General features: G+C 42.0%; 1 protein-coding gene across 1 annotated transcript; it reads right to left on the reverse strand.

Moving 5' to 3' along the window:
- Nucleotides 1-2,984: 2,984 nt before the first annotated feature.
- On the reverse strand, nucleotides 2,985-7,395 carry etaa1b (ETAA1 activator of ATR kinase b). The gene is made up of 7 exons (XM_069659062.1): nucleotides 7,260-7,395; nucleotides 5,717-5,845; nucleotides 5,475-5,533; nucleotides 5,271-5,380; nucleotides 4,178-5,123; nucleotides 3,751-4,126; nucleotides 2,985-3,131 (listed from the first exon to the last, which is right to left on the reverse strand). The coding sequence occupies exons 1-7, from the start codon at nucleotides 7,393-7,395 to the stop codon at nucleotides 3,004-3,006; spliced, it is 1,884 nt and encodes a 627-aa protein (XP_069515163.1). The 3' UTR covers nucleotides 2,985-3,003.
- Nucleotides 7,396-26,694: the final 19,299 nt, after the last annotated feature.

Below are 26,694 nucleotides of genomic sequence, written 5' to 3' on the forward strand. Positions count from 1 at the left end.
TGGAAAATGTAGGATCCAGTTTAAACTTAAGTTAGAATAGGGACTAAATAGGCACCAGTTGGTGGTTAGATTGGCAACCATGTGTGGAGGCTGTAGTCCTCGGTGCGGCGGCCCCGCCCTCGGCCCTTTGCCGCATGTCGTCCCCACTCTCTCTTCCCCTGTTTCCGGCTCTATCCACTGTCCTCTCTTCCAATACACAACAATAGGAACTAAATGCTGAATTCATTGGCCTCTACACATTTTGAATTTTGACCTATTACGGAGCACCTTTAAAGCCCAGCAGATACTGTATAGATTAAGCCAAGTTTTAACACAAATAGTTGCCTACAACTCCTTTTAGAATCAGGCTGAATTTCTGCATCTCATTTTTTGTATGATGTTTAGTTAGGAGAGGTTAAAATGTAACGTAAATGCTCAACAGTCTGGCTGTTAGACGATCAGAAGGATTTTAACTACAGTTTGAGCGGTTCAGTGGAGCTAATGTCTGCTGTCAGAAAATCCATCATCTTTTAGCATCAACTGTTTTGAGCTTATTTATGATTTAGGGGTAGACTAGCATTTTACAGGTGTTGGCTAAAATTGTAGTCAAGACTGCAGAGATGTAAAACTAAACTAAGCAGATCACACTGTCTGTTTCTTTTCAGGTGTCTGTTCCTCCATATTTCTTACTTTTCTTTCATAGTAGTATCGCACAAAGTAGTGCTGGCTTTCTTTTATGTCAATGTTGAGTAATCAGCTGTCTTGTTTCAATAAACTTTATTGAAATGGTCACCAGAGTTCCATGCTTACATTTATTTTGTGCACCATGTTGTGACCTTGCAGTCTGAGCACAGAAGTCACATGTTCAGACAGTGCAGAAAGGCAGCTTTAAACATGTAGTGAGGGCTACAGAAACAGCAAAGCAAAATTAGTATTCTGAACTATTTTAAGTTTTAAGTATTTGGAAAAATGTACAAATATATTTCTTACGTAACTGTTGACCGTAGAGGACCTGAAATTTTAAAACACTTAAAGGTCTTGAATGTGTGTTTAAGGTGTGTCCGTCGCAAGTATGATTAAAGTAGTTCATTAAAAGTCACAGATTGGTATTCCTTTGATTTTGGGTTCGACAGGACACACATAGCAAGTATTAACAACCTTAAGATGTGGAGAATAGTCAGTAAACTACAGGCTCGTCCAAGTTTTTATCTCCAGTAGGGTTGATTATTGTTATGATCTTCTGACCATACTTCCTAAAAAGACCATGAAACATCTGCAGCTCCTTCAGAGTGCTGCTGCTAGAAGTCTGACCAGGACTACAAACATGGAGCACATTACTGTGGCTTTAAATCTCTGCACTGACTTCCAGTTAACTACAGAATAATGTTTCTACCAGTCTATGGTTTCCAAGACACTGAGCAGTTTAGGCCCAGAATATATGTCTGACATGTTTAAAATGTAAGTAAGCTTAGATCTGTTGACTCGGGTCAGCTGGTACAGCCCAGAGTCCTGACTGAACAAGGTGAAGCAGTGTTTAGCCGCCGCGCTGCTTGTAACTGGAACAAACGGCCATTAGAGATTAGATGTGCTCCAAATGTCGACATTTTTAAATGAATGAAAGAACCCTACAACCTGCACTTTATTCTTACCATACTGTAGTTTATTTTTGGTGTTATTGCACTGAAAGTAATTATGTAATTGTGGAGTACTTTATTTCTTTATTCTGTGTTTTAGTCTTCTATTTGTTTAATCATGTTGTTCATATCTTCCCTTGGATGTCTCTTAAAGCACATTGCCTTTGTGTATGAAATGTGCTGTATAAATAAACTTGCCTTGCATTACAGTTCAAAGAAACAGAACAGTGTACTTCAGCAGCCAACTGTGATCAGATATTTATTTGTGTTATGAAAGGCAGATACATCATAAAAAAATAAATTAGGAGAATGCAAAGTCAGTCATGTTGCTGTAAAGTTACAATAGGCGGCGTCAAATGGATCATGACACGAAGGCACTAGATCAGATCGCTGTCTCACCTGTTTAACACAAATCTACTTTTATAACACAGCCGATCAGAGACCGTGGGAATTTTAATAATGCCATCTTCCTCATTTCAACCCCGTGGGAATCAAACTTATACTACCATGGTTGTGATTACATTGTTTGTTTAACAACTTTTAAAAAGGTGCATAGCATGGCTACTACTATAAACTGCCTACAGAGGAAGGCCTTTGACTTTGCAACCTTTTTGCAATCTGACCTGTGCAAAACTGAAAGGATAAAAACGTGAACGGAAACGGAACAAACAAGAAACATTTACAAAACAAAAGCTATTAAATCTTAACATCTATTAAATTAGTAATTTGGCCCCCAAAAAGATTTTGATTGTGCTAAAACACTGTCTCAATTCAGTCCAACTAAATACATGTTATTTTGATAACAGTTAGGGAAACAGACAAAAGTACGCATCAGTAGTAGCTGTAATCACATAGTCTCTCTTATCAAACACATACAGTTAAGTACACAGCAGTCCCCGTGTTTACTACAACTTTCTGATTGCTAACATCATATTTCTGTCTGTGGCATTACAAAGTAACAATCTGTGGTTTGAAGAGTAACACTGACATGAAACTAATTCCTTTTAAACCAAAGCCAAAATAAGTCAAACACATTGTCTTTGCAGTCTGAAATGTTAACATATTAAACGATATGTTTGTAAACAATTTTTCATTGTAAAAATGTTAAAAAGTTTAGGAAATCTCTTTTAAAGTTTTTTTCTTTTTACATTTTTACATAAGCAGCAAAAAAAAAAACCTCCAGCAGCTTTTTCAACAGGCATTCACTTGTCCTTCACAGACACTAGGTCCTTTCTGTGCAAAGAGTCAAGCTAATTTACCAGAACCTGGTGATGAAATACTGAACTTTTAACACAAACATGATACCATCACTGATAACCTCCTGATAAAGAGGTGGCTTATACACTGGTATGGAATGAGGAGTGTATTACAGTAGAATAAATCCCTTCAGTCATGGTGGCGCTCCTCTTTGGTTCTGAGCGTTCTGCATTCGCAGTCGCCTCCTGGTCAACGCTTCCTGTTTCTTCCTCTCGATCTCAGCTGCAGAGCACTTCCCTGTCATCTGGCTTGTGACAAAAACTGGAAAGGACAGAAAAAAAGAATGAAACACTAAATACACAGTGAAATAAACACTTCGCAGAGACCTGAAGACAAAAGGGGAACTCCAACCTAAAGCAGAACCTGGGAGTCGTTTCTACGACCATCAACATCTGAGTTTCAAATTTGTTAACATAAAAAAGTTGCTACCATAACTCGGACCAGTGGGTACCCATGGTGATATGCAGAAAAAAAACAGAGATCCTTTTATGTTTAGAGGAAAATCAGTCTGCAATTCATTGGCGATGGAGCTTCTTGAGGTTTGGACTCTTGACAGCATTACAAATTAAAGCCATGGCGCTGTGTTTACTTGCTTTTGGGAGAATTGTTCATGTGCACTGCACCGAACTGTCTATGATTATAAGAACAACATGTGACATCTGTTTTACTTAAGAGCTTTCACTTCAATATCCTGTCTTATAGCAAAGTACTGAGGACAGAAGATGGAATACACAAACGGCAAAGATGCACTGACTTCTCCTTGTTCTCTACATTTCAGGCAGATATCTACAGTCAAAAAAGGTGTAATTAACATGATCCACTAATATAAATCATACTTTATTAGAGTCTAGGTTCAAACACCAAAATTCAGAGAGCTTACCTTTATTGTTTGTAACTGCTGAGTCGGATACATTCCTCTTAAAGGCTGTGTGATGGGACTTGGAGTTCTGCGTTGCCCTGGCTGTCACTGTATGTGGCTTCATATCCACATTCCCGGCTTGGAAACTTCCAGAGGAATCCTTACAGTTGCTAAACGCGCCCAGACTCACACGGCTTCCTGGGAGGCTCTGAGACATCCCTGATTTGTTGTTGGCACCTTTCATGGGAATGTTCCATCCTTGGTAGTTCACAGCTTGGCAGCTGGTCCCCGGTAGAGAGTTAGAACGAACAAAAGCACATGAAGACTTTCTATTAGCGCTGGCATCGGCGTTCACGGACCTGGTTGTGTTGATTGAAAGAGGCGCTGTGGTTTTTCGCTGTCTGTCCACACCGATGTGTTGTTTTTCTTGGCAGTTGCTGGGGCTCACTTGCTGTGGCTGACTGTTGGAGATGCTCTCCACGCTGTCACAGATCTGGAAGAGCAGCGCGTCATCGTCCCCGTCATCCCACAGGCTGTCTGAAATGTCTTTAACAGAGACCTTGTTGGGCTGAGGGGTAGAAAGAGTCTTCAAGGAGGCAGGTTTCTGGTCAGACATCTTTGATTTAGATTGTAGAACAGTGAAGCTAGACTTCGAAACTTCACTGGCAGCCATCTTGGGCTTGAAGTGAGGGTTGGACTCTAACCTGAAAGTGCTTTGGTTGGTAGTCTTTGGTTTTGGACACAGCTCCTGCAGTGCACTGCTGCTTGGCTTGGAGCACACGTTTAAAGGCTGATGTCCAGAGCTTGTTGCTTCAGTAGGCTTGCAAACAGAGGTGAACTGATTAGTGTTTGTCTTAGTGTCAGACTGCAAGGTGGTTTTAGGGTTTGCGTCATGTTGCTGGTCAGGATTCTGGCTCAACGCCAGCACAAGAGAGTCATTCAGCAGGTCATCATTCTCCCAGTCGTCATCAAAGTCATCGCTAAAACCACAAGAGCCTTTTTCTTCAACAGGATGTGCAGCTGGGCCGGGCATGTCAGATGACTTGAGCTCTGATTGACGGGATTCATCTGAAGTTGAAGTCGCAGGTTGGACTTTAACTTCCTGTGAGCAGGCTGATGCTGAGGAGCCCTGGCTCAGCCGGCCGCTGACTTTCTGAGTGGAGCAGTCGAAGAGAGCGTGCAGCTCCGCCTCCACTTGGGCCGACGAAGACGGATACTTTATGTCCTTCAAATTACTGGAGAATGACGTCTCTGTCAGTTTTGTTTTGGAAGTGTTCACACGTTCATTGCGGTTGTTGTTGAAAATGTTTAGCTGTTCCGAAGCCTTCCTGTCCTGTTGCATGTTTTCATCAAACTGCCGGGCCAGTTTCATGAGGTCCTCCACACTGCTCTGCCTGCAGAGAGGAGACAAAAAAAACAATAATAAATAAACAACATCAGATCCAAAAATCAGCAATAATGTTTGCATATAGTGTTCTCTAATGTAAGGGATAAAACCACAAGTCCCCAGAGAGAATTAGAGTCAAAAATTAATTACGCACCGGGATGACCTCTTCCTCATTCTGGGCTTTGGAATGTCTGGTGTGCAAGGGACAGCACTGTCACCTATCCACTGCAGCAGAGGAGACTCAGTTCCTTTCCGTTTCACATCCTGTGTAAGCAAAAAGTTGAAATATTCCTTTTAAAATCTGAACTGAGCTAGTTGATTCAGTGGTTAGTCCAATGTGACTGAAGAAACAACTGACCTTTGGAGCAATCCGGTTTACAATGTCGGATATTTCCACAACTCTGGTGTTCCTGAGCCCTGAGGCAGAAACAGATACACAGAATACTTATTGTATTACGAACATTAAATGCAGTTTTTTCATTTTTTTTTTCTAAAGCAAAGAAGAGGGACAAGTAGCATGCTCAGCAGATGTGCATTGTGTCATTAGTGTAAAAACTGTCATTCAAATGTGGTTCATCTGTTGCGTGTCAGTGTGTTTACCAGGATTAACTGGAGTGGGAGATGTGGGATCCCAGACGATGTCTTGCGTTGGTTCCACATCACCCGGCGAGTCCCCATTATTCAAGATGTGGTATTTGCTGAAGCCTCTGCGCGTAGGACTCTGTAAATCTGAACATCACACAGATTTAAAGGATCATATTATATCAGATAATGAAAACATCCACAGTCAAGTTCTATTATTGTCTTTAGCTTATCTTGATCCATTGATAAAACCTGTATTTGGTATGTTCTCTTCCTGTGTAATAGGATTTAAATACTGTTTGTGTATGTTGACATTAATGTCTGTCGAAGAGAGTCACTTTTTAGTTATTCTAATGTCTGAAAATGGTGGATTGAAGGCTTCTGGCAATAAGCACATAGCATTAGCTTCTAGCAGCTTCAGTAAATAGTACAGTCCTGTTAGATTATAATAAATTCTAAAAGAATATTTAATAACATTGACAGCAAAATGTAATCCTAAAACATAATCTTAACATTCTCCCAAGTTTTTTTTAATTTTTTAATTTCTATTTTTTACATTTTTTCACAATTGCTAAAACACTAAACCTCACTCTCTGAACCAAATGCTCAGTGGCCTGACCACTCTTTTGACAAAACCTTCAACACATTCTGCACTGTGATACACATGTGTTGCAAAATGGGTGGCAAAGGTTAAACACAACTACAACACAGATGTCATGATTTACACACAACAGGTAAAATTGCTCACACTTGTTTCTAATGATGTGATCAAACCAATTGTACAGAATACATATAAGCCAGTTTAGAGTGCATTTAATGTTGATACCAACAATGGATGGAATCAATCTGAGAGGCAGAGGAGGTGGAGTACGTATTACAGGTGGTGGACGAGGAGGGGGAGGAGGACGAGGAAGAGTTAGATCAAGAACAGTCATTTTAGATGTAATTCGAGCAGCTATCATCGACCATGTTCTTGTTCATGGGATGACAATGAGGGAAGCAGGACAAAGACATGATGCTGAGGATGAATGATTCCCTCATTGACTTTGATTTTGCAGTTGCACAACATTTGTGAATGTGTACTGTAATTTGCTTTTCATTTAGAGTTTCCTCTGGGTTTGCAAGTGCTGAATATGATTGTGATTCTATTTTCTGTTGTTTTTCTTGTGAAAAACTGTAATACGTGACGGCAGTGTTCTAACTTTCAGCCTCAAAGGAAGCCGAATGCAACTCAGACACAGTTTTTTTTCTAGGCCTGTTATCTCCGTCCTTCTCACAATGTCAAATGATAATATACTGGAAATCTTTTGGCTACTTGTAGTTTATAAAAAATAGTGGTGTGTAGAGTGAAATTAGTTCAAAGTAAAAAAGAAATAACGTAATTTAGCATGTTGTCACTATCACTTATTCGGTTTGATGGCCTAATGGCCGCCTCCCCCCTCCCCTCTGCTCCCTCCACGTCTGCAGCCTTTAATGTTTCCAAAGCATCAGTTTGTTCCGTTTGTCTACTAAACGTCCAGTGTGCAGATCGTTGATAATTTTAATCAATCCGCGACCTCACCTTTACGCAGCGGTGATGTTGTATTCCCAGGCATCTGTTTTCCTGTGCTTTTGTCCTGGATTTTGCTGTGACAAAGTTTGGAAACACTCCTCCACAGCTCAGTGAACTCAGGTGTGCTCGCTGAAGACTCGGACATTGTTCCATAAAACAGCAGTTACGGAGCAACGTCTGCTCAACATGTTTACATTTACGGTTCCGCGGATGCTTCGTGGCGTGGAAGAGCACAAATGATACTTTCTTTTCAAACTTTGTTCATGTTTTTGCAAACACTTTTGTTGTTGTTGTTTCACCAGCCGCTCATTCACTCGAAGCAAGCCGCCATGTTTGTTCGCAACGTCATCGACCTACGGATGCCGGGGAGGATATTCGGCGGTTGGCCCAGACGTTTCCAAGAAGCAAAACGAGCTGCTGGAGCTGGTATGTTCAAAAGAAAAAGTCAAAATTACAATTTCATTGTCCGTTGCTGAATAATTTTGGCGATAAAAAATGATGTTTACTACCTTTATAATGTTAGAGTATAAGGTAGTTCCTGGACACCACATAGCTTTGTTCAGAAAATTTGCCCACAAAATGATAGCAGTGTTGGAGAGTAGCTAGCCAAAAGCCTACACAGTTTCCGTTCTTTCCTTGATGTACAATTCTGTGGTATCTTTACTTGTGTATTTGAAAGTTATGCTACTTCATACCTATACTTCCCTACAATGCAGAGAGGAATAGCTTACTGTAGGCCTACTTTTTACTCAACTAACTTAATGCTCTGCAGTCATTAATTCTTAGATTGTATTACTGTAGGATTCTTGTAGGCAATCTGTCTTTCAATATGATAAAGTTGAAGCTTGCTTGATTTTAAGAGCCTTATTGTGAAGTATGTTGTTTGTGTGGTTTGCATGCCTAGTGTCAAATAAATCAAGCGCACACAAATGTATAGGCGCGATTCATATTGCATGTTGAATAATAAGGCTATAACTGTCTGCAACCGGTTTCCCTTTATGAATATCAGACTGGTGAGGTTCAATTTCCAATGTTCAGTCAATATTTTCCTTTCAATAACAATCAACTTCTAATATAGACTGTGATTTAATGAATTTACTGAAAAGTATAATACAGTTCTTTCCCTTTTATTTTATATAACACAGTGGAATGTCATACATTGGTGGACTGTAAACAACAGAAACAATGCACAACTTTATCTTTCTGTCCTCGCTAAGGTCTAATATGTTTTACTTTTGTAAATATAATTTAATGTAGTCAAACCGAGGCGAAACGCCCCCAAATGAGTGTGAATGGAAAGTGTGTGAGGAAAATGACCTCATGTGCTTCACAGTTGTTATAGCATAAGATTCTCATTTGCTTCAGTTGAAATTCCTGTTCCATCTTGCCATTGTCATCTTTGTCATTCAAGTGTGCAGAATACTGGCACACAGAATCAGCTATTGGCGTTCTTCTATCATAAACATCCAGGCTTCAAAATGTCTGTTTTGTTTAAGGATCCCCTTGAGACATGATTGAGGGCTTCAAAAAGCTCTATGTTTGGAATAATAATTTCTTTTCCACAAAAAAACTTCCACCACCTTGTTAAAAGTCTTTAAATTCCCATGTGCGCTTTCTCCCTCGTGGCAAAATGCTGAAAAATATTTGTGTATTTCAAAAGCTTTACAGATTGACACAAGATGCTTCCTCCTTCACTGCAAAGTCCACCCTCAGCGTTTGTGCTGTGGAGGCTGTAAGTTTGACATTTTGTCTGTTGCATATTTGACCAAAATTCCAATTGTTGGGATGTCAACATAAAAGTATCCTTGAACATAAACACTTCACTCAAATTCAAAGTGAGCGCAGAAAAACTGTTCTCCCTTTAACACAAATATGTGCACGGGCATCACTCTGCACAGTCGAGGTCAAACAGCCACGTGTTGCAACTTTGAAGAGGTCACTAGATACACTATCAGTGGTACATGTCAGAGTCTTGACTGCAAGCCACTACCGTATATTAAGGCAAGAATATTTTAAAAACCACCAATCTAATCTAAAGTGATACCTGCTTTGAAGCCTTTAGATCAAAGGTCAAGGAAGCTATTAATACACTGTACTTGAGTTTGTCAGAGAGGTCTTTTAATCTTTTGTTTTTGCTGCGTTCAGGGATCAGTTTGGACTACTAATCTCATATATTTTTTGTAAGTAAAACACATCTGTCAAACATGAGACACACTTAGTTTGAGTAGTTTGATCACAGTCTCTGACTTCAGACCTTTTTTGGGCCTTAAAGGTAAATTGGCTATAAAGTGCTTTTCTTGTCTTCCAACCACTCAAAGCTGCTTTTACAGTACATGTCACATTCACCCATTCACACACTGATGGCAGAGGCTGCTTTGTAAAGTGCCCAACTGTCAGTCATCACATTAACACACCGATGGCTATGCCCCCCTGGAGCAGTTCTGGAATCAGTGTCTTGCCCAATGACACTTTGATATATAGAATATGTGATGGAGCTGGGGATCGAACCACCAACCTTCCGATTTAAAGACGACCGACTCTACCACAGCCGCCCCTGAGACTTTTCTCTTTGTTTTCTTAATGTTTGTGTGTTAAAGAAAAGTGCTCCAAGTTAAATATTTCTTGAGGTTAATTCAGAGCTGCTGCATTTAGATATACTTTACATCTATGCTTAACAAACGTCTTGTGTGTTACTTTGCTTTGGATAAACTCTCTTTATTCCCTATTTTGGTCTTCAGTCTGAATCACGAGAGTTGATTTTTTTTGGACTCAACTGACATTTTCACTGAGTCAATGTTGAACAATTTGGCCTTTTGAGTGCATGCGTCTTAGTTAGATGAATCATTGCTTCAGCCATAGCAGGTTAGTGACGTGAGCTGATGATTATGCAGTTGAACCTCGTCCATGTTTCCTCCATCGTCATCCTCTTATCTGTGAAAGCCGAGGGAAGGAGGCACATGACGGATGTTGATGTTCTTTATTCAGAGTTTCCACTGAAAGCACTCTATGGCTTCGTTTATCAAGAATGAAAGAAGGCTGTTTGATTGCAGTAAATCAAAGTTTTAGACTGTTTCTCCTGAAGTGGAACCAAGACATTTGTGGAGATTCAGTCATTATGTCCCATGTTAATAGTGCTGTTATGCATTCGAGGCCTTTATTCCTTGTTAAACACATGTAGCTCACTAGCCGGGTCAGGGAGAGCGAGTCCATCCATCCATCTTATCTATACCGCTTATCCTGTTCAGGGTCACGGGGGGCTGGAGCCTATCCCAGCTGTCATTGGGCGAAGGTCGGGTCACACCCTGGACTGGTAGGGAGAGCGAGTAAAGATTCAAAATGTAATTCAGCTGTGCATATAAAAAGATTGTTCAAATGTGATGGGTTTAGTCCTGATTTTATCTTACTCTCATTATACGATGCAAAATTATTTGTATCATCTCTCTGCATCGTCTATTATGGGATGTAAAATCAAATCACAATCAAAACTGAAAAGACTTCAGCACCTCTCTGACACTCTGCAGAGCAATTTCCAGAATAAAGCACTAGATGGTGCTTGTATACCTCCTTGCTATTGTGTGTGTGCGCTTGTGTGTGTGTGTGTGTGTGTGTGTGTAAGAGAGAGAGAGTTAAAGCAAGTAAAGTCAGTCTAGCTGAACAGGGATTTTTGAAGCTGCTAGAAGGGACGACAACACACACGCGCGTGCACACAAGCTGCGGTGAATTACTAGCCTTGATTATACTTGATTCTGCTTTGATTGTTTTCATTTGGAAGCACTTTATCAATGTGCAGATTTGGGGAAGCCAATCAGCTGTGTTTCTTTGATTGAACGCCAGAAACAGTTATGAACAGACGACTGGTAGTCGGAGCTTCAGCTTCCCTGGTTAAAGCAGGATTCTCGTTTAATCAGCAAACATTATCAGATATTTAGCCACTGCCAATAGTTAATGCTTGGTAGTAGAGGTCAGCTGACACTCAGCTGTGTCATGTTTTGGGCAAAATCTTGCTCATTTAATGTCGCAGGGAAGGAATTTTGGAGGCCCAGATTCTCGAGGTTGATATAGATGTGTTCATCGTTAAAGAAAGAAACTACATGATCGACTTTTAGCACAAGGCCAACAAATCAACAGTGTAGAGTAGAGTAGTGTAGTGGTTGAAATGTTCATCGGTCTTCCCACCATGACCTTGGTTGTTTTTCTCAGCAAATCTATATTTAAATTTAATAATTTCTTTTTCAATCAGTCAAAAGTGTTGCAATCAAAAAATGTCATAAATTATGTTTTATAGTCCTGAAAACTTAAAGTAGCATCTTGTAAATCAGGGAAGTTTAGTTAAAGGGAAAATAACAGAGAAAAGCATCATTTTTATAAAAAATATTTTTATTATTTTTATTTTATTTTGTCAATTAAATGTATCTTTTGACTTATCAAGTAAAAGGTCATTAGCCCTGTCATCTTTAAAAGACATATCCCCCATGTCTGTCCTTTGACGAGCACGTCTGCTGTGATGCACATTTAGGCCCATAGGCCATTGTTATGTTAGTGGCGTAGCTGTCGTCAATGTAAAACAGGTTAACTGGAACTGCCAGTTTGGATGTAGCAGCGGTTTAATCAACAGTTAGCTACGTTTCATGCCTCCCTTTAATGCATTCAGCTAATCTTGAGGGTATCCCCATTGCTCTGTCAAGCGAGCTGTGTCATATCACGCTGCCACGCAAATCCACGCCTGGGGGGCGCCGTCTCCTGCCCGTCTAAAAGTCACCGTAACACCCTCTGTCACACTGAATGTTAGCATTTCTCTGAAGTGATAGTTAGACCACAGAATAAAGGGCATGGATGTGTCACTTCCAATTTGAATATGAGGCATCAGCCCTCCGCTGCCTTGTGTTTTTACCCGCTCCGTCTTTCCTCCTCCACAAGCCTTTCCAAGACGTGTCACGGGACAAAAAAAAATGGCCAAAGGCTGCATAAGAGAAGAGAGGAGCAGTTTAGCTTGAAATCTCTGAGCTAGCTTGATTCTCTCCCAGAAGCCTGTCTCCTTACCTAACTACCTACCGCCTTCTTCTATTTATTGGTTACGCCTGGGTTGTTTAGAAGCAATTAAGGAGCTAATTGTGGAGATTTCTGAGGAGCGGGTATTATAGTAAAAAGTAAAGAGCTAATGGCTAATTGCCCAAGCAGCTGCTAGTGTTTATGAAGGAGGAGCGAACATGCCAGGGGATCTACCAGGCGTAGACAGCAATGAGGACGTGGAGGATTGCTTGTGTGTGTGTGTGAAGTAGGGGGGTAGGGTATCATCATAGCTGTGGATCCCAGCGATGGCATCGCACTGGGCGGATGCCAGGTGAGCGAGATGAGCCGGAGAATCTGACGCTCAACTCGGAATATCGTCTGCATAAATAATGATCCCCTCTCATGGCCTCTGGTGCTGTATCTCCAAGGAGGCCATGTTTTCTTCCGTGTTTGTATGTGAAGGGTATATCCCACTGTTTATACCACCTCCCATTCTTCCTCACCCGCTCTGCCAGACCCCCCTTTGGGCTAGCGGTGCCTCGTGGATGACAGTTAGCATGTGGCAGAGCTCTCTGAAGTGGAAGGGATCCAGGATGCTGGGTTTGTGTGCCAGCTTCACCAAGCTGGGATTTCACCCATTTCACAGTGTCTGCCAAAGACTGGGACTGTGAATGAAAGCATTTGAAACAATGCCTGCTTCTGCACTGTCAGACCAGTGGGCCTCAGCGGCGCTTTGATGCAGCCTAAGGTGGTTTTGGCGTCCGTCTGAAAGAATCCCAGCAGCCCCATTCGGTCGCATGGGGCGAAAAAGGAAGTGCTAAAGGGCGTCCAACTGCGCTATCAATCGGCAGTGGATGTTTGAGATGAAGAGGAGAAAGATGAGGAGAGAACATCAAAGCAGGACACTTGTGGCCTCATTTGGATTCTGTTCCTGATTTCAGGGCTATGAACAAGTCAAACATTTACTGAACACGTTTACCAGTTCTAAGTTGTTTTGAATGGGACGATCGGGCACAGGGAGTATGATCAGAGTAGGATGTCAACATTTCAAAATAAGAGCATAATTCGTCACAGTAGAGTTAGGCTATACTGACCTTGGATATTCATTACTGTTTCTTAGCAGAAGCTGTGACTTTTAGAAGGAAACTCAAACTTCTCCAACAGAATACGAAAGACACCGAGCGTACTATCCAAACTATTTGATTGACAGATGATCTCCAGAGATGATTAGCTTGCCAACACGGATGGGAACAAGAATGAAGAAGAGTTAAGCGATACCTTTATTTAAACGATTTCACCCTCTTTATTAGGCTAACCTCCAAAACCTAATATGTGTAATGAAATAACATAATTTTAGTATATCCAATTAACCTCTGTCTCGACCCCCTTAGGGCTTCACTTAACATAGATTCAACTAAGGTTGTCTCGACTGCAGCTCTGTTACAGATTAGGTGCAAGACCTTTCTGTCATCGACTTTTAAGGAAAAAACCCGCAACATACCGCATTATGCTAAACCCGTATCTATATGTTCTTAAAGACGCCGTCGAACATGTAAAGGAAAGCCGAAGAGGAAGCCATTTTCCAGAGGAAGGCTAAAGCAAGAGAGCGCGGAGGGGCGGTGTGGCTGCGTTCAGCACGCTGTGGCAGCAGCCTACTTTGACTGCTCATTTATTCTGTTTATAATAGCAAAGCCGATGATAAATGTCCCGCAGAGTGCACATGTGCTAAAATATTCATCAATTGGAGGCCCCCTAATTTGCAGAGGAGGAAAACCAATAAATTCAGATGTGAGCGGCAGTCATGTTATATTTATATGAATATGCAAGACCATGGGTGGGACAGAAGTAAGATTAATCTGGCACGCGTGCACTTTTAACCGATCCTAATGTTCTGGTGTTGGAAGGAGACGTGTGAGAGGAAGGTGAGAGGGTGGCGAGCGGAACAGAGCGGGGTGTGCTTTCACGAAGGACCTCGATTGGAAGTCGACGGCAGTTGCTTTAATGATGTTTCTTAGTTTTCACGGTTAATGTGGAGCTCCAGAACTTAATATGCATGATCGTCTCTGATTAAAGGAAGAGTGGCCGTTGTTTCCCTTCATTTTGATTATCAAACGTATAGTAGAGACCTTTTTCTCATCTCAAACCAAATGTTTTAAATTTATTTGATTAACAGAAAGACTTTCCCCTTTTTTATATTGTTGGCACGCTTTTCTAATGTCCCTCCCTATCTCTTTCTTTCCCGCCATATTCTTTGTCTTTCTCCCCTCTCTGTTTTTCTCCTTGTGTGTTTTTCTCACCCTTTCTGCTCAGGTGTGCGGGGGCTCGGAGGAGGAGGAAGAGGCGGAAGAAGAGGAGGAGGTAGAAGAACAGAGGGGGGATGGCGGGATTTCTCCAGTCGTATACCCCGCTGAGCCACTCTCTCCTGGGGTAAGGATGACAGGAAGTCAGCCAGATGGCACAGAGCAGGTCTGCAGCATGTGACCTCCTCTCTGGAGAGACAGGAAGCAAGGAGGAGAGGAGGGAGAGGAAAAGATGTGGAGGAGGAGGAGGGGGCGCGTGAGCTTAAGCAAAGGAGGTGAAGAGATGGAAGAAAGATGTGAGGAGCGGAGCCGACTGAGCCTCTCATATATCAGTGTTAGCGTTCGTTCCACCAGTAAGACCAGCAGCTTAAAGCTTGTGATTTATGGTATTTATATATTGTTTTAAAGCAGAGGTCAATAACATTTTATATCTAAATATTTCTGCACTGTTCTGCTTTATATCTGTGAATGATATAACGCAGTGATTCAGCACGGAGTTGTTGAAAGCGTTTACACGGGCTGTCCTGAACAAGTGTTTTATGGGTCTTCCAGGGGGAAAATAAGTTGCTGGTGAGCAGGAAGTGATGAAATAGAAAATATGTAGGTTATACGACGACGCTGGTAATACTCAAAATTCTTATTGTCAACAACTCCCATAAAAAGACCAATGACATGAAAAAATTTCACCGTGTAGCGTTAGAGCCTGTTATTCCTGCGCGTCGTCCAGCTTCATTATTGACCATAAAACTCACTGTTAAGCAACTTTACAAACAGGAAGACACATTAGGGGTGGCTGTGGCTCAGTGGTAGAGTCAGCCGTTGTCACTCAGAGAGATGGTGGTTCGATCCCCAGCTCCCTGAGTGTACAATTCGAAGTGTGGGCAAGACACTGAACCCCAATTGCTCCCAGTGACATAGCCATTGGTGTGTAAATATGATTGACAGTTGGGCCCATCTACCATATTCCTTTATTACCATTAACACTACATTTATTTGAGTCAATCCCTCATACACCATCCTGGTGCTCTAAATGCTCGATAATACACCAAATACGTATCCATCCACAACTGAAAATAGTCCCTAATAAACACACCGTTTACTTATGTTTTAGTATTATTGTTAAAAACTAAACAATGCCCAATATTTAGACATTTCTCATAGCAATATTTACACTCACTGGCCATTGCATTATACACCTGAAAAATCTAATGTAATCCAATACACTGTAAGATGTAAGATTTGCTTTATGTCGCCTGTAATGTACAGGCTTTTTTCTAAGCTGTCATAGAGGTGTTCATTTAGGTGTCAAGGTCATAATTGGTGGTGGGGCTGTACTGAGCTGCATTATACTGCAGCTGTGAGGTGTTTCTAATACTCTGTCCACCTCATGTACGTAGGTAGGGAGGACAAAAAATTAGAGACACATCTTAATATAATTGAGTTCAGTACAACACCACCTTTAACTATAGCCTCAGTAACAAACATCATTGAATTTACACACTTACACAGTGCTGTTGTATTGAGCTGCATTAGATTGTACAGGTGTACCTAATGAAGTGGCCGGTGAGTGTATATCACGTATACGTATATTCAATACTTACATCTTCAATAAGAGACAAAAGTATTTAGACATGGATGAATACATTGTTGGTTTGGACTTAACCTTTATAAACACACATTATAAAGCCATCCCCACTGCTTGACTGACATCTCTGGGAAGTGTTATATCAAAGTTACATGTATTATACATGCACATGCTTCTCAAAACATCCCGTACAGACTCTATACAGTAAAAGTCCCAGTTTGGTGCCCTGAAAAAGACACAACTCTTTTCCCCTGCTTGAAGTCACTTCACAAGTTAACAGCTCCAATTTAGTATTGACATCCTCAGTGTAAAGGGGAAAAATAAATTGACAAATTTCCCCCACTTGTTATTATTAACATTCCCACGCACACACAGATTTGCTCATCACATTGCACAAACTTCCATTTCACACACAACTCCCCGTCTTCCCCAAACCAACTCCCGCCTCCTCCCTCCTTCCCTCTGTTCCCCTCCTGGCCCGGGTTGCCTTTGATCTAAATTTGGCCTCAGCAGAAGTCTTGTACACAGTCATTTTCATATGGAGGCTTTGAACACACTGATGGAGGGCCGTTGCTGCCGCGCTCACTTTTATCCTCTGAGCCCTTTTCCCTCGGAACCCGGCGAGCATATGGCGAACACCCCTCACCGGAGTTTCCTACAACAGGAGGGACCGCCCACTCCTAACATCTCCTATTCCCAGAGTCCTTCCATCACTCCGGGTTTAGAGATGTTGGAAATTGGTTACACTGGTGTAGCTATGACTGCGATGCTTACAAGGCAAAGTTTTTTTACTTTAATATACTCTGGAGGCTTTTAAACACGGGAGTGTCTGAGAGCCTGAAAAATGAGCAACATAAAGATAAATGTGGTAAATTGATATCTCGATCTCACCCACCTCTCCTCTTCCTCCGAACCAAGTTCTATGTAGCCGATCATCCAAGTGAGCCACCAGATGACACATCACTTTAAATATGATACACTGCAATATTAAATATCTTTAATATTAAGGTGGAAACTGGATTTAACCGTCAGATTTTCACTTCTGCGAGTGTGTTCTGGGACGTGAAGATCGCCTTTCTCGCTCTGCTCTTTCACTCTGCTGAAACAGAAACCTGCTCATTGTTTGCTAACACAGAGCCGCAGTCTTTTTGGGCTCCTCATGTCGAACCGAGGAGCCGTCATGTGCTGCCAAAACGTCCGTCAAGAGACAACGACCAAAGCAGATCCACCGTATCACAGGCTTTTTGGTGAAAGAGCGGCGACTGAATGGATACCTTTTGAAAAGTGAAGTTCCCCCGATGCTCGCGGAGGGTTGAGTCTGAGGGTTGTGTTTCCCCTGTGAAGGTAAACGGGACATAGATGTTTCCGGGTGCCGCGGAACGGATAATGAAATTTCAGGGCTTAATTGGGAGAAAAAACACCTTTAATTAACGGCAAAAAACATTTCATTTGAAGAGATTACTTTTTGCTGTGGACACATGACAGTATTTTTGGGCTGAAATAAACAAACATGAATGATTTTACAGTCCTCTCCAGTGACAAATATGAAGTAGTGGAATAATAAACTTTTAATTACAATTAAAACCTCATTAAAACCGTCTAGACAGTCATTTTACTCACTTGGTTTCTGGGAATAAAGATTTTAATCTCTCCATTGTTAAACCCTGTCCTGGTGAGGGCTGTTACACACTACATCTAAGAACAAAAATACACGTGTTCTCCAGAAGGGATACAGCATTTATCTCATTATCATTTCTTAAATGTTTACAGCCATTGTCTCCCCTTCCAGTGCAAACACCATGCTGTACATGTAACAGCGCTGCCGGGGTTGTTTTCATGCTTTTATCTTAAATACATTCTTTCCAGATTGTTCAGCCCTAGAAACCGGTAATTACCATATATTATCACCTCCGCAAGCTCCACCGCTAGGGTTGCCATGTTTGAGGTAATTATATCACTCCCAAGTTGTCTGTATAATCACTTAACAGAAGAAGCAAGCCCTACATTTGTGGGAGCTTTGACACAAACGGAGAAGAGCTTTTCCTTGGCCACGGGGACACACAGAGGACAAAAAATCACAGGAATATATGAGCTGCTGTTCGGCCATATTGTACGGATCCCTTTCCTAGCCTGGTTTGAGGGGGTTCATGACATGCTCCATATACAAGATTAAAAAAGAAATCTACTTTATCACAACCAGGGATGTACGATATTATCGGCACGTTATTGGTATCTGCAGATAGTAGCTTGAAAATGACATCGGCATCGGCAGATATGTCATTTTTCTGCCTATATTTTCTGGCGATAAAACAAGGCTAATTAAAACTCGACGTACTGCTACGACATTAACTTGGCGCGAGTATGCGTGTGCACAGCCTGCGCAAAGTTACCAACAATGTACAAATGAAGACTAAAAAGTCACAGAAACTCGAGCCAATGAATAGAAGTTAAACAACTTTCACAACTCTTAACTAGCTAAAAGTTAGCTCACAGTTTCTCATTTTACCGGACTTAACAACATCAAACACGCCGAAAATGCACTCGCGGCCAAAGCTGACGCTAACAGAGAGTAACATAAACATCAGTGCAAAACTAACTTACATATTCATGGACGCACACACGATAAAAAGAGTCCGTTAGCGATCACTGATGTCTCCGTAGTTGGTGCAGTAAACAAGTCCGGGCATGTCTCCCTCACTGCCGTGTTTCAGGGGGATGCTGCATTCAGGTACGCTCAGAAACGGGAGATCAGACACCCGATCTTTTGTACAACGTAGAAGGGTGCAAGATTTCTGCAGTTTGGCAGTTTTTTGCCACTACAGTAGGAGTAGGCATTATATCAATTCCACTACAGGGGAGACTTGATGTTCTCTGCAGTTGGGTGGAACAAAACATGTGCCTAATATATCTGTATCGAAATCGGCAAAAAGGGTTGGAAAATATCGGCATAACGGATATCGGGAAAAAATCCAATATCGTGCATCCCTAATCACAACCAAAATGTAGTATGAAGGAGTTATGTAGAAAGTAGGCAGGAGGATGTGGGAATTTGTACGTCCACTTACATCATATTTTCCTATTTGATGAAGCGCTTTGGAACGAAACTCGAGCTTAACATCTATTCTTATAACGTAACCTCAGCCTTACCCTGAGCCAATTCCAGGGTTTTCACATTGTAAACAGCACTACCATGTTGAGACACATCAGTCTCTTTCCGTGCACCACAGACACCATTATCATTCCAGCGCTCATTTCAGCTGACTGCGATATTGTGCTGCGTTTCCGTGTTTGGTGTTGTCTGGTCTCATCGCGCCAGCTGTTGGGTTATTTATAACTGTGGTTGCTGATCTAAATGAGCCAGTAATTAGGCAGCAATGCTTTTGAGGAGACATCCGTTCCTACCCATCCATCTATCCATCCCTCCCTCCTTTTCTTCTTCTCTCCATCCCTCTACTTCGCTCTCGCACACTCTCTCCCTCCGGTCCCCGAACGCACCAGGAGACAAGCAGCAGATAAAGGGGAGACTTGACTTCACTGAATAATTGAAGGGGGTTTTTACAAGTGGAACAGCTCGCTATCTGACCCCATAAAGGCGACACACGGGGCCTTATCAAAGCTGAACAGTGATACCCACATGCATGTGCGCACAAAGGCGCAGTAGGTGTCGTGAGGTCAAAGGCGGCGCCTTAAAAAAGGACAGAGTTTTTAATTGGCTGCAGGCAGGACACTGCTGACATGCTAAAACTTCAACCTGAAAATCCCTGAAGAGAACAAGCTAGTGTTGTGGCTCCAACAGACACCAGAGGAGTTGTTTGTATGTTTTCCCTTAGTCTGAACATCTACCAAATCCCCTCACCATCTCCCTGTCAATACAAAAGCCAGGAACATGCCTGTAAGCCGGGTCCCCCTCCTCTCCCCGGTGAGCGCCCCTTTACCTCATGCTAATTTCCAACTTTCAAAGCTTGTAAACTTTATCTAATTATACACAAGCCGACGGACTCCCTCGCCCAGATTTTTGGCAGGTTGCGGTGTTAATTTATGAAAAACAAATCTGAAATATGCAGATGTCTTTTGTTTGAAGCAGCTGTTTGGTCCTGTTGCCAGGTTTCAATCAGGCGCTCTCTGGGGACGGCTGTGTGTGCGATCTGTGGCCAAGGCCCCCCGTTTGATGTCTGACAGGGACGGAGGGACAGGCGATGAAGCACGGGTGCTCACCCACGGCCAATTTGCAATTACTGTACAGGATGTGCCTGTGTGTATGCGGCTGTTAGAGTGACATAACGTTGCACATATTTTTCAGTTATTCATTAAAGTAATGAGGAATAATGAGCTTTATTAATGAACAAAATCTAGTTTCCTTTATTTCTAATGAAAGGTCAATCTTTGTTCTTTAGACCTTTTCAACACAAACTATTTTTCTTTGTCGACTCTCAGAGTTCCTCCCGGCCCGCATCCTCAGAGGATCCAGCGAAGAAGATAACAGCCAACTCATTGCTGCTGCAAAACACAAGTAAGTGAACTCTGTGATGAACTGTTGCATGAACTTTCATGTACTTAAGATGTGTCTCAAGGCTGAAAAAACAGAGAAGAAGTTTTAACCACCGGGATGCCAAGCCGCATTTGCATCCACTGTGTTCTGACAAACGCTGTCAGCCGTATTCATTGCTAATTTATGGCGCTCATTAAGTGACGGGCAACACACAAAAATTGCAGCAATTATCATTTATCTTGATATATTATTTACTAGGGATCATTTTCCTGCTTGGTTGGGGACTGGGGGTGAGGGAGACGGAGGGGAGGAGGAATGAGAGGAGAGGAGAGGAGAGGGGAGGGAGGACCACAGGGGTTTGGAGACAGCTGGCATGAGAGAGAAGGAGAGAGGAGAAGGAGACAATGTGATGTGCATGTTTGAAATGACGAGGATTTTAAGGGAGGAAAGTATTTATTTAAGGGTGCACCAGGCGATTTTATATAAAAATATATAAAAATCACAAAGTGTGGCTGCAGAAGAGAAACTGCATCTTTAACAGTAATCCATTCATGAAACACTAGTCCCTGCAGGTCACGTCTAAGAAGTGTTTTTGGCTAATAAAATAATTTCTGCTTACATATTATACAATATACTCAGACTTTACTATTAAGGCACTACTAGCAATGAACATGTTCGTCTTGTTGTTCAGATGACTAACCAACCAGTTAACTGCATATTGACATAACCTAGCTAACAGCTAATCAATCCATGGAGCCTATAACACCTGCATGATACAAGATGTAGAGAAAGGAATGTGACTGGCTGCCTTAACGTGCTTTGATTGATCATTATTAACTATGTTAAGGTGTATTGTCCTTCTCAGCTTTCCATAGACAAAATCAAACAATGTCATGCTCGCAAAATGAATGAAGCTTCTATTGTATTGCTGATTAAGGAGCTACGTTTTATATCTTAATATCAATCATTTATGATCACATTCATTCGATCAATCTGATCACCAGGAACAGCCTGTTGCTAGTACAGGCCTTTACATTGTGGGCTGTTGGTTTAAAGCTCCTGTGAGGAGTTTTTCACTGGCTATGAAACAGACAGACAGAAATAATTCTGATTACTCTATATGAGCTACAAAAGCAAACCAGACCATCAGCGATAGGATTTTTATATAGTTATTATACAGGACACAAATCAGCATGGCTTTGTCCACAGGGGTCGCCAAAATCAACACAGACCTAAAGTTCCTCACAGGAGCTTTAAAAAAAAAAAATGCTGGGTTACATCACAACAAAATTAGGTTTGGGATGCATCCAGAGTAAACACTGTTGAGGCTTCCAGGGTCTGTTTCATTGTCTCCTGTATGATTAAAGAACAGACGTCCTCCTTTCAGCTTAGGGATGGTTTTAATGAGCATAAACTATACCATACCACTAGTGTGGTAAAGAAGCTTCCTGTCGTCTTGGTCTTATCTGTTATTTTCTATATCATGAAACCTATGCAGCATATGTTTACTGTGCAATCTGCTATATTTTCAGCATGTATTTCTGTCTACATTTAAAAAGGATGAGAATTGAACACATTTTTTGGAGGCTGATTACAGAAGTACTTCTCGCTGGTAAAAGTTTTCATGATAACACGCACAGCAGCACATCATCTCCCCGATTTGTCTCTGATGTCCTGATATGTTTTCCTTCTCTGCTCATCATTACACCAGAGCCGGCTGTTAGTCATAACAATGTCACTACGATGGCACTGTAATTAACATTATGAATATTTTGCATCCCCGCCTTGTTGTCTTTCTCTGCACCCTTTACATTTTTCACTCTCTCTTTATGTCTCTCCCCCTCCAACTAATCTCCCCCCTCAATCTTTCTTTCTATCCGTCCCTTTCTTCTGAGGTCTGCTTATTTATCTGTTTCTTCTTCTTTTCCATTTTCCTTTCTCTGCTTTTCTCCCTCTCTCCTTTTTTGTCTTCTCTTCTACCCCACCTTCTCTCTCTCTCTCTCTCTCTGCATCTCCAAGTTTCTCCCCCTTTGTGGCGCGGTGACAGATGCCTAATTGAATGATGAATGTCCCTTTATTATGCTCTAATTGAACCGCTGGCTCTCTGATTGGACGGCGCTTGTGGGCCTCGGCTGGCCTGATTGGTCGGATGGAGCGTATCGTAGGTCTCGAGGTGGGGTGCTGGTTGGCTGGCTGGCTGGGTGCGAGTGTCGGCTGGCAGGAGTGGCAGCTCCACTCTCCATCTGTCTCCTCACACACACACACAAACACACACTCTTACTTGTGATGAGCAACCTTCCCCCATCACCCCAGCCTTTCTTCTCACCTCTCACACAGGGGAATGATGTGGGTGTTACAGACTGCACATGCTCCTGTGAATCTTAATAAATTATGCAAATGCCTACTGTTGATGGGCCAAATATTAATTATAAGCATTTTCTGTCTTTTAGTGTTTCCTTATTGCTGACACTTTACCCTTGTGGTCCTGTCATTGTACTTCAGTCCAGCCTGATGTTCCTCTTCCCAAACACCTCCCCCTCCTGCTTTTACCTCCTCCATCTCACACACACACACATGCGTTTAATCTCACACACAAGCAAAGCAATATACATGCACTTACACACACTGAAACACATGCAACCGTCATCCAAACACGCACAGACACGCATTAAACACGCGCGCAAACATCTGCGCACACACTGGTGGGTGTCTTGGACCGGCCCTGACCTGACAAGCGGGCGATGAAGATTAATGCATCCTCTCTGAGTGACAGGCTGGGGAATTGAAGGGCAGAGGGCCTCGTTAATCAAAGGCCTGACAGGTGCCATTCAGGCCCTCTGAACAACCGCAGCTCCCACCACCCACACACACACACATTTAAGAGCACACACACACACACACAGGCATCCATTAAGACACAAACATAAAGCCAACACACATTCCTCACTATCACAACCTCCACTTTCTTTCTCGCTTTTCCTACCGCATCCACTTTTCCAGTTGAGCAGCGCGGCGTTAAGCACAAGCAGACTTAATCATGCACTGCCAGAATTAAAACTCATTCCTCAGAGCCAGGCTGCCGGCACGAAAATAAGAAAATCAATCGGGCGCTTGGCAGGGCAAGCCCATACTCACCGACTACGGGTCTTTTCTGTTCTCATTTGTAGGGGCCTTGGAGCTGAAGGGGCCTCGGCGAAGCCATTCTTTATGACCATTCATTATAATTTACCAATAACGCCAAGTCCCAGGATCATTACCGGCCAAGCATTAATGATTAATTCCCTTATTGTCCCTGAATTTCTTCTTGGATTCAGGTCTAGAGGAGCAGGCATGAGGATGTATCTGTATTATCTTGGCTAAAGTGAGCTGACTTAATAGAGATGCGGTACCATGCTTTTTCAATGCGGCTACAGGAGCTTAATGCTGCAGTACAAGTACAGTAAGAATCTTTATTAACACCGCAGATATGTATGTGTTTGTAGAAGAGAGAGATGTTAAGTTGTAATAATAAAGAGGAACATTTCTTGGTTTCTGCTCCCTGCAATAAAACCAAAGACCTCACACTGCATCTCCTCACCTGCCTCAGAATGCTCCAAAAAGCCTGCGTTAGTTTGTCAAGTCTGCTTTTATTAGCTAATGGAACTTAATATTTCATGAGCTATTAATGGAACCCCAGCTTGTAATTAGTACCTTGTGGGAGAAATACGGGCATGTATCTTCATTAGGCATCAGAGCAAGTCTTTTCATCTTCATTATAACCGCTCCGCATCGTTTTTCACTCTCTTATTACGCCTTTGTTTTTGTTACCCTCCTGTCGCCGCATGCTCGTTATGCAGCGGGGTGGTGGTCGACGGCGACAGGAGCTGGAAGAAAAACACGGCCGTCTTTTACTGGAGTTGAAAAACGATCCAGGAAGGACGCTCTCGAATCGACCCCTTAAACTTTACAAGGATTGTGACATTCTGTGATTAAAGGCAGCTGATTTGTTTTTTGTTCATGTTTAATGTCAATAAATGTTGATAATGACGCCATTGAAACTACCCTATTGGTCCGAATATAAGACGTTCCTCATTTCAAGACAAATTTTTTTGAAGACCAACTTTGTTTTTTAAAGAAAACTATTTTATTTTACCTTTTAAATAAAATGACATTTTCAGTATCTTTAAGTTTAAACAGTCACATTTAAATTAAATTAAATGCCTTTTACAATTTCTATAAATCATTAATCATTAAAGTGAAGTGAAGTCTATTTATAGAGCAGTCTTGAAACAGGTGGATGATTTTATTCAGTAACATAATCTCAAACACTCCTGTCAGTCTCCAGGAAACGGCCTCTTTAAAGTCGAGCTGAAACAGCATTTCAAGAGTATCTAGCTTCCGTATCGTGACGTATTTCTGAGTGAAACAGGACGTGCAGGCGGGACATATCATTAGAGGGATTTGATTTGATCGTTGAGAAGTGGGCGTAGACGTTCTCCACAGTGCAGTAGCTAGCTAACTGACCGAGCGTTCTTGGTGCTCTGCGGCTAAATGTTGCAGATTGATTGACAGGTGGATGTCACGATATTGTTGGTTGAAAGTGATTGGTCCTAGCTTACGTAAGCACACGTGATATTTTGTTTTACAGGAAGAAAAAATTATCGGATTTTGATATAAGAAAAATTTGGCCTATATTGTCAGATAAATGCACAATATTACCGGGGATGTGATCTAAAAGGATTGAAATGACATTATTCATTTCACCTCGACTTTAAGGATCGCAGTACTATTTTCTCTGTTAGCATCTGTAAGCTAGGATTGTTAGCATTTTTAAGATGTGGTGGTACGGCGGCCTGTTGCAGCGTTTTTATGGGCCTGCCCAGGAGCTTAACCAATGTGTGGAGGGCCGGGCTAAGCCCGCTGGGCACGGAGCTACGATGGCCGTGATCTTTTTGGGCTCGCCATTGTTGGAAATTGCGCTCTGTGACAGCAGTTATCTTAAAATTGGCATTATAACTCCGCCTCAGTTGTTGGTTAACTTGGCCCTACTTTTGAGCCAGTTTGTCCTTTTGAGTTTGATCAGCGTGTCTCTCGATCTTTCATCTCCCTGGCACTGTGAGTGACGGCTGGCCTCAGTCATGAGGGGTACACTCACTTTACAAATAAGTGGCGCCGCCTAATTATATGAACCTATATTGGCCTTTAAAAGTCTAGACCCCGAATAAAAGACGACCCCCACTTTTTCCGATGTAGATCAAGGGGAAAAAACATCGTCTTATATTCAGACTAATACGGTACTTATTATCTCAGCCCAAGAGGGGCAATGGATGGGTACTCATCTTTTCACACGGATTGACACAACCTGTTTTGTATTTTCAGGCTCAAAACGAGCCTGATAGAAATGACGTCGGTATTAAGCAAACTGTGTTCATATCATTCAGCACATACGCTCTCCATCTTAACGTAGCCTCACAGTTAATGACAGACAAGACCATTGACCTTTGGACACTCTACTCAATGTTATAGTATTTCAAATGTCAAACCCCCGTGTAATAAACGATGGATATGCCTGTAGATGGTGTTTTGACAGGAAATTACTGGAGGGAACGTAAAAGAGATGTTTGAAGCTTTCGATTGTTTTGACATGTAAGCGTCCAATGATACCTGTAATGGTATTATCACATATTAACAACTAAAACTCTGCAACAAATTGCTTAAATTTATCTCTTACTTTTTAAAACTCTCCAGCATTCAGATATACTCATAAGGAGTTTATCGCTTCTCACATCTGGAAGAACACAGACGACAGTCCCCAGCCAAAGGCCTCAAGGGTGCGCATCATCGTAAGGCAGCCATTGCTCTTAACCATGGCGATTCATGGGGCCTCTATTTCCAGTTGTATTATCTTAATTGTCTTGGCAAGTATGTTCAGTGGTTATATTATCAATTTATGGCCCCTCTTGCCACCCCATTAATCCAGCCGTTAAAACACTGTAACCAGTGGCTCAAACTCTGTGCGAGAGGAGCATAAACCTGTCCCAGGATCGCCTGTGGCTCTACAGCAAAGATAACGCTCACAGA

Source organism: Semicossyphus pulcher, unplaced genomic scaffold, assembly GCF_022749685.1.
Source record: "Semicossyphus pulcher isolate SPU_LCO1_2020_fin unplaced genomic scaffold, fSemPul1.0.p SCAF_12, whole genome shotgun sequence".
Classification (NCBI taxonomy): domain Eukaryota; kingdom Metazoa; phylum Chordata; class Actinopteri; order Labriformes; family Labridae; genus Semicossyphus; species Semicossyphus pulcher.

What these genes read in the sequence shown, in the direction of transcription:
- etaa1b (XM_069659062.1), bottom strand. Translation starts at nt 7,395, where the DNA reads ATGTCCGAGTCTTCAGCGAGCACACCTGAGTTCACTGAGCTGTGGAGG. An exon ending in TAAACCGGATTGCTCCAAAG is followed by an intron (nt 5,381 to 5,474) that starts GTCAGTTGTTTC and finishes TTGCTTACACAG; the next exon opens with GATGTGAAACGGAAAGGAAC. An exon ending in ATGAGGAAGAGGTCATCCCG is followed by an intron (nt 5,124 to 5,270) that starts GTGCGTAATTAA and finishes TCCTCTCTGCAG; the next exon opens with GCAGAGCAGTGTGGAGGACC.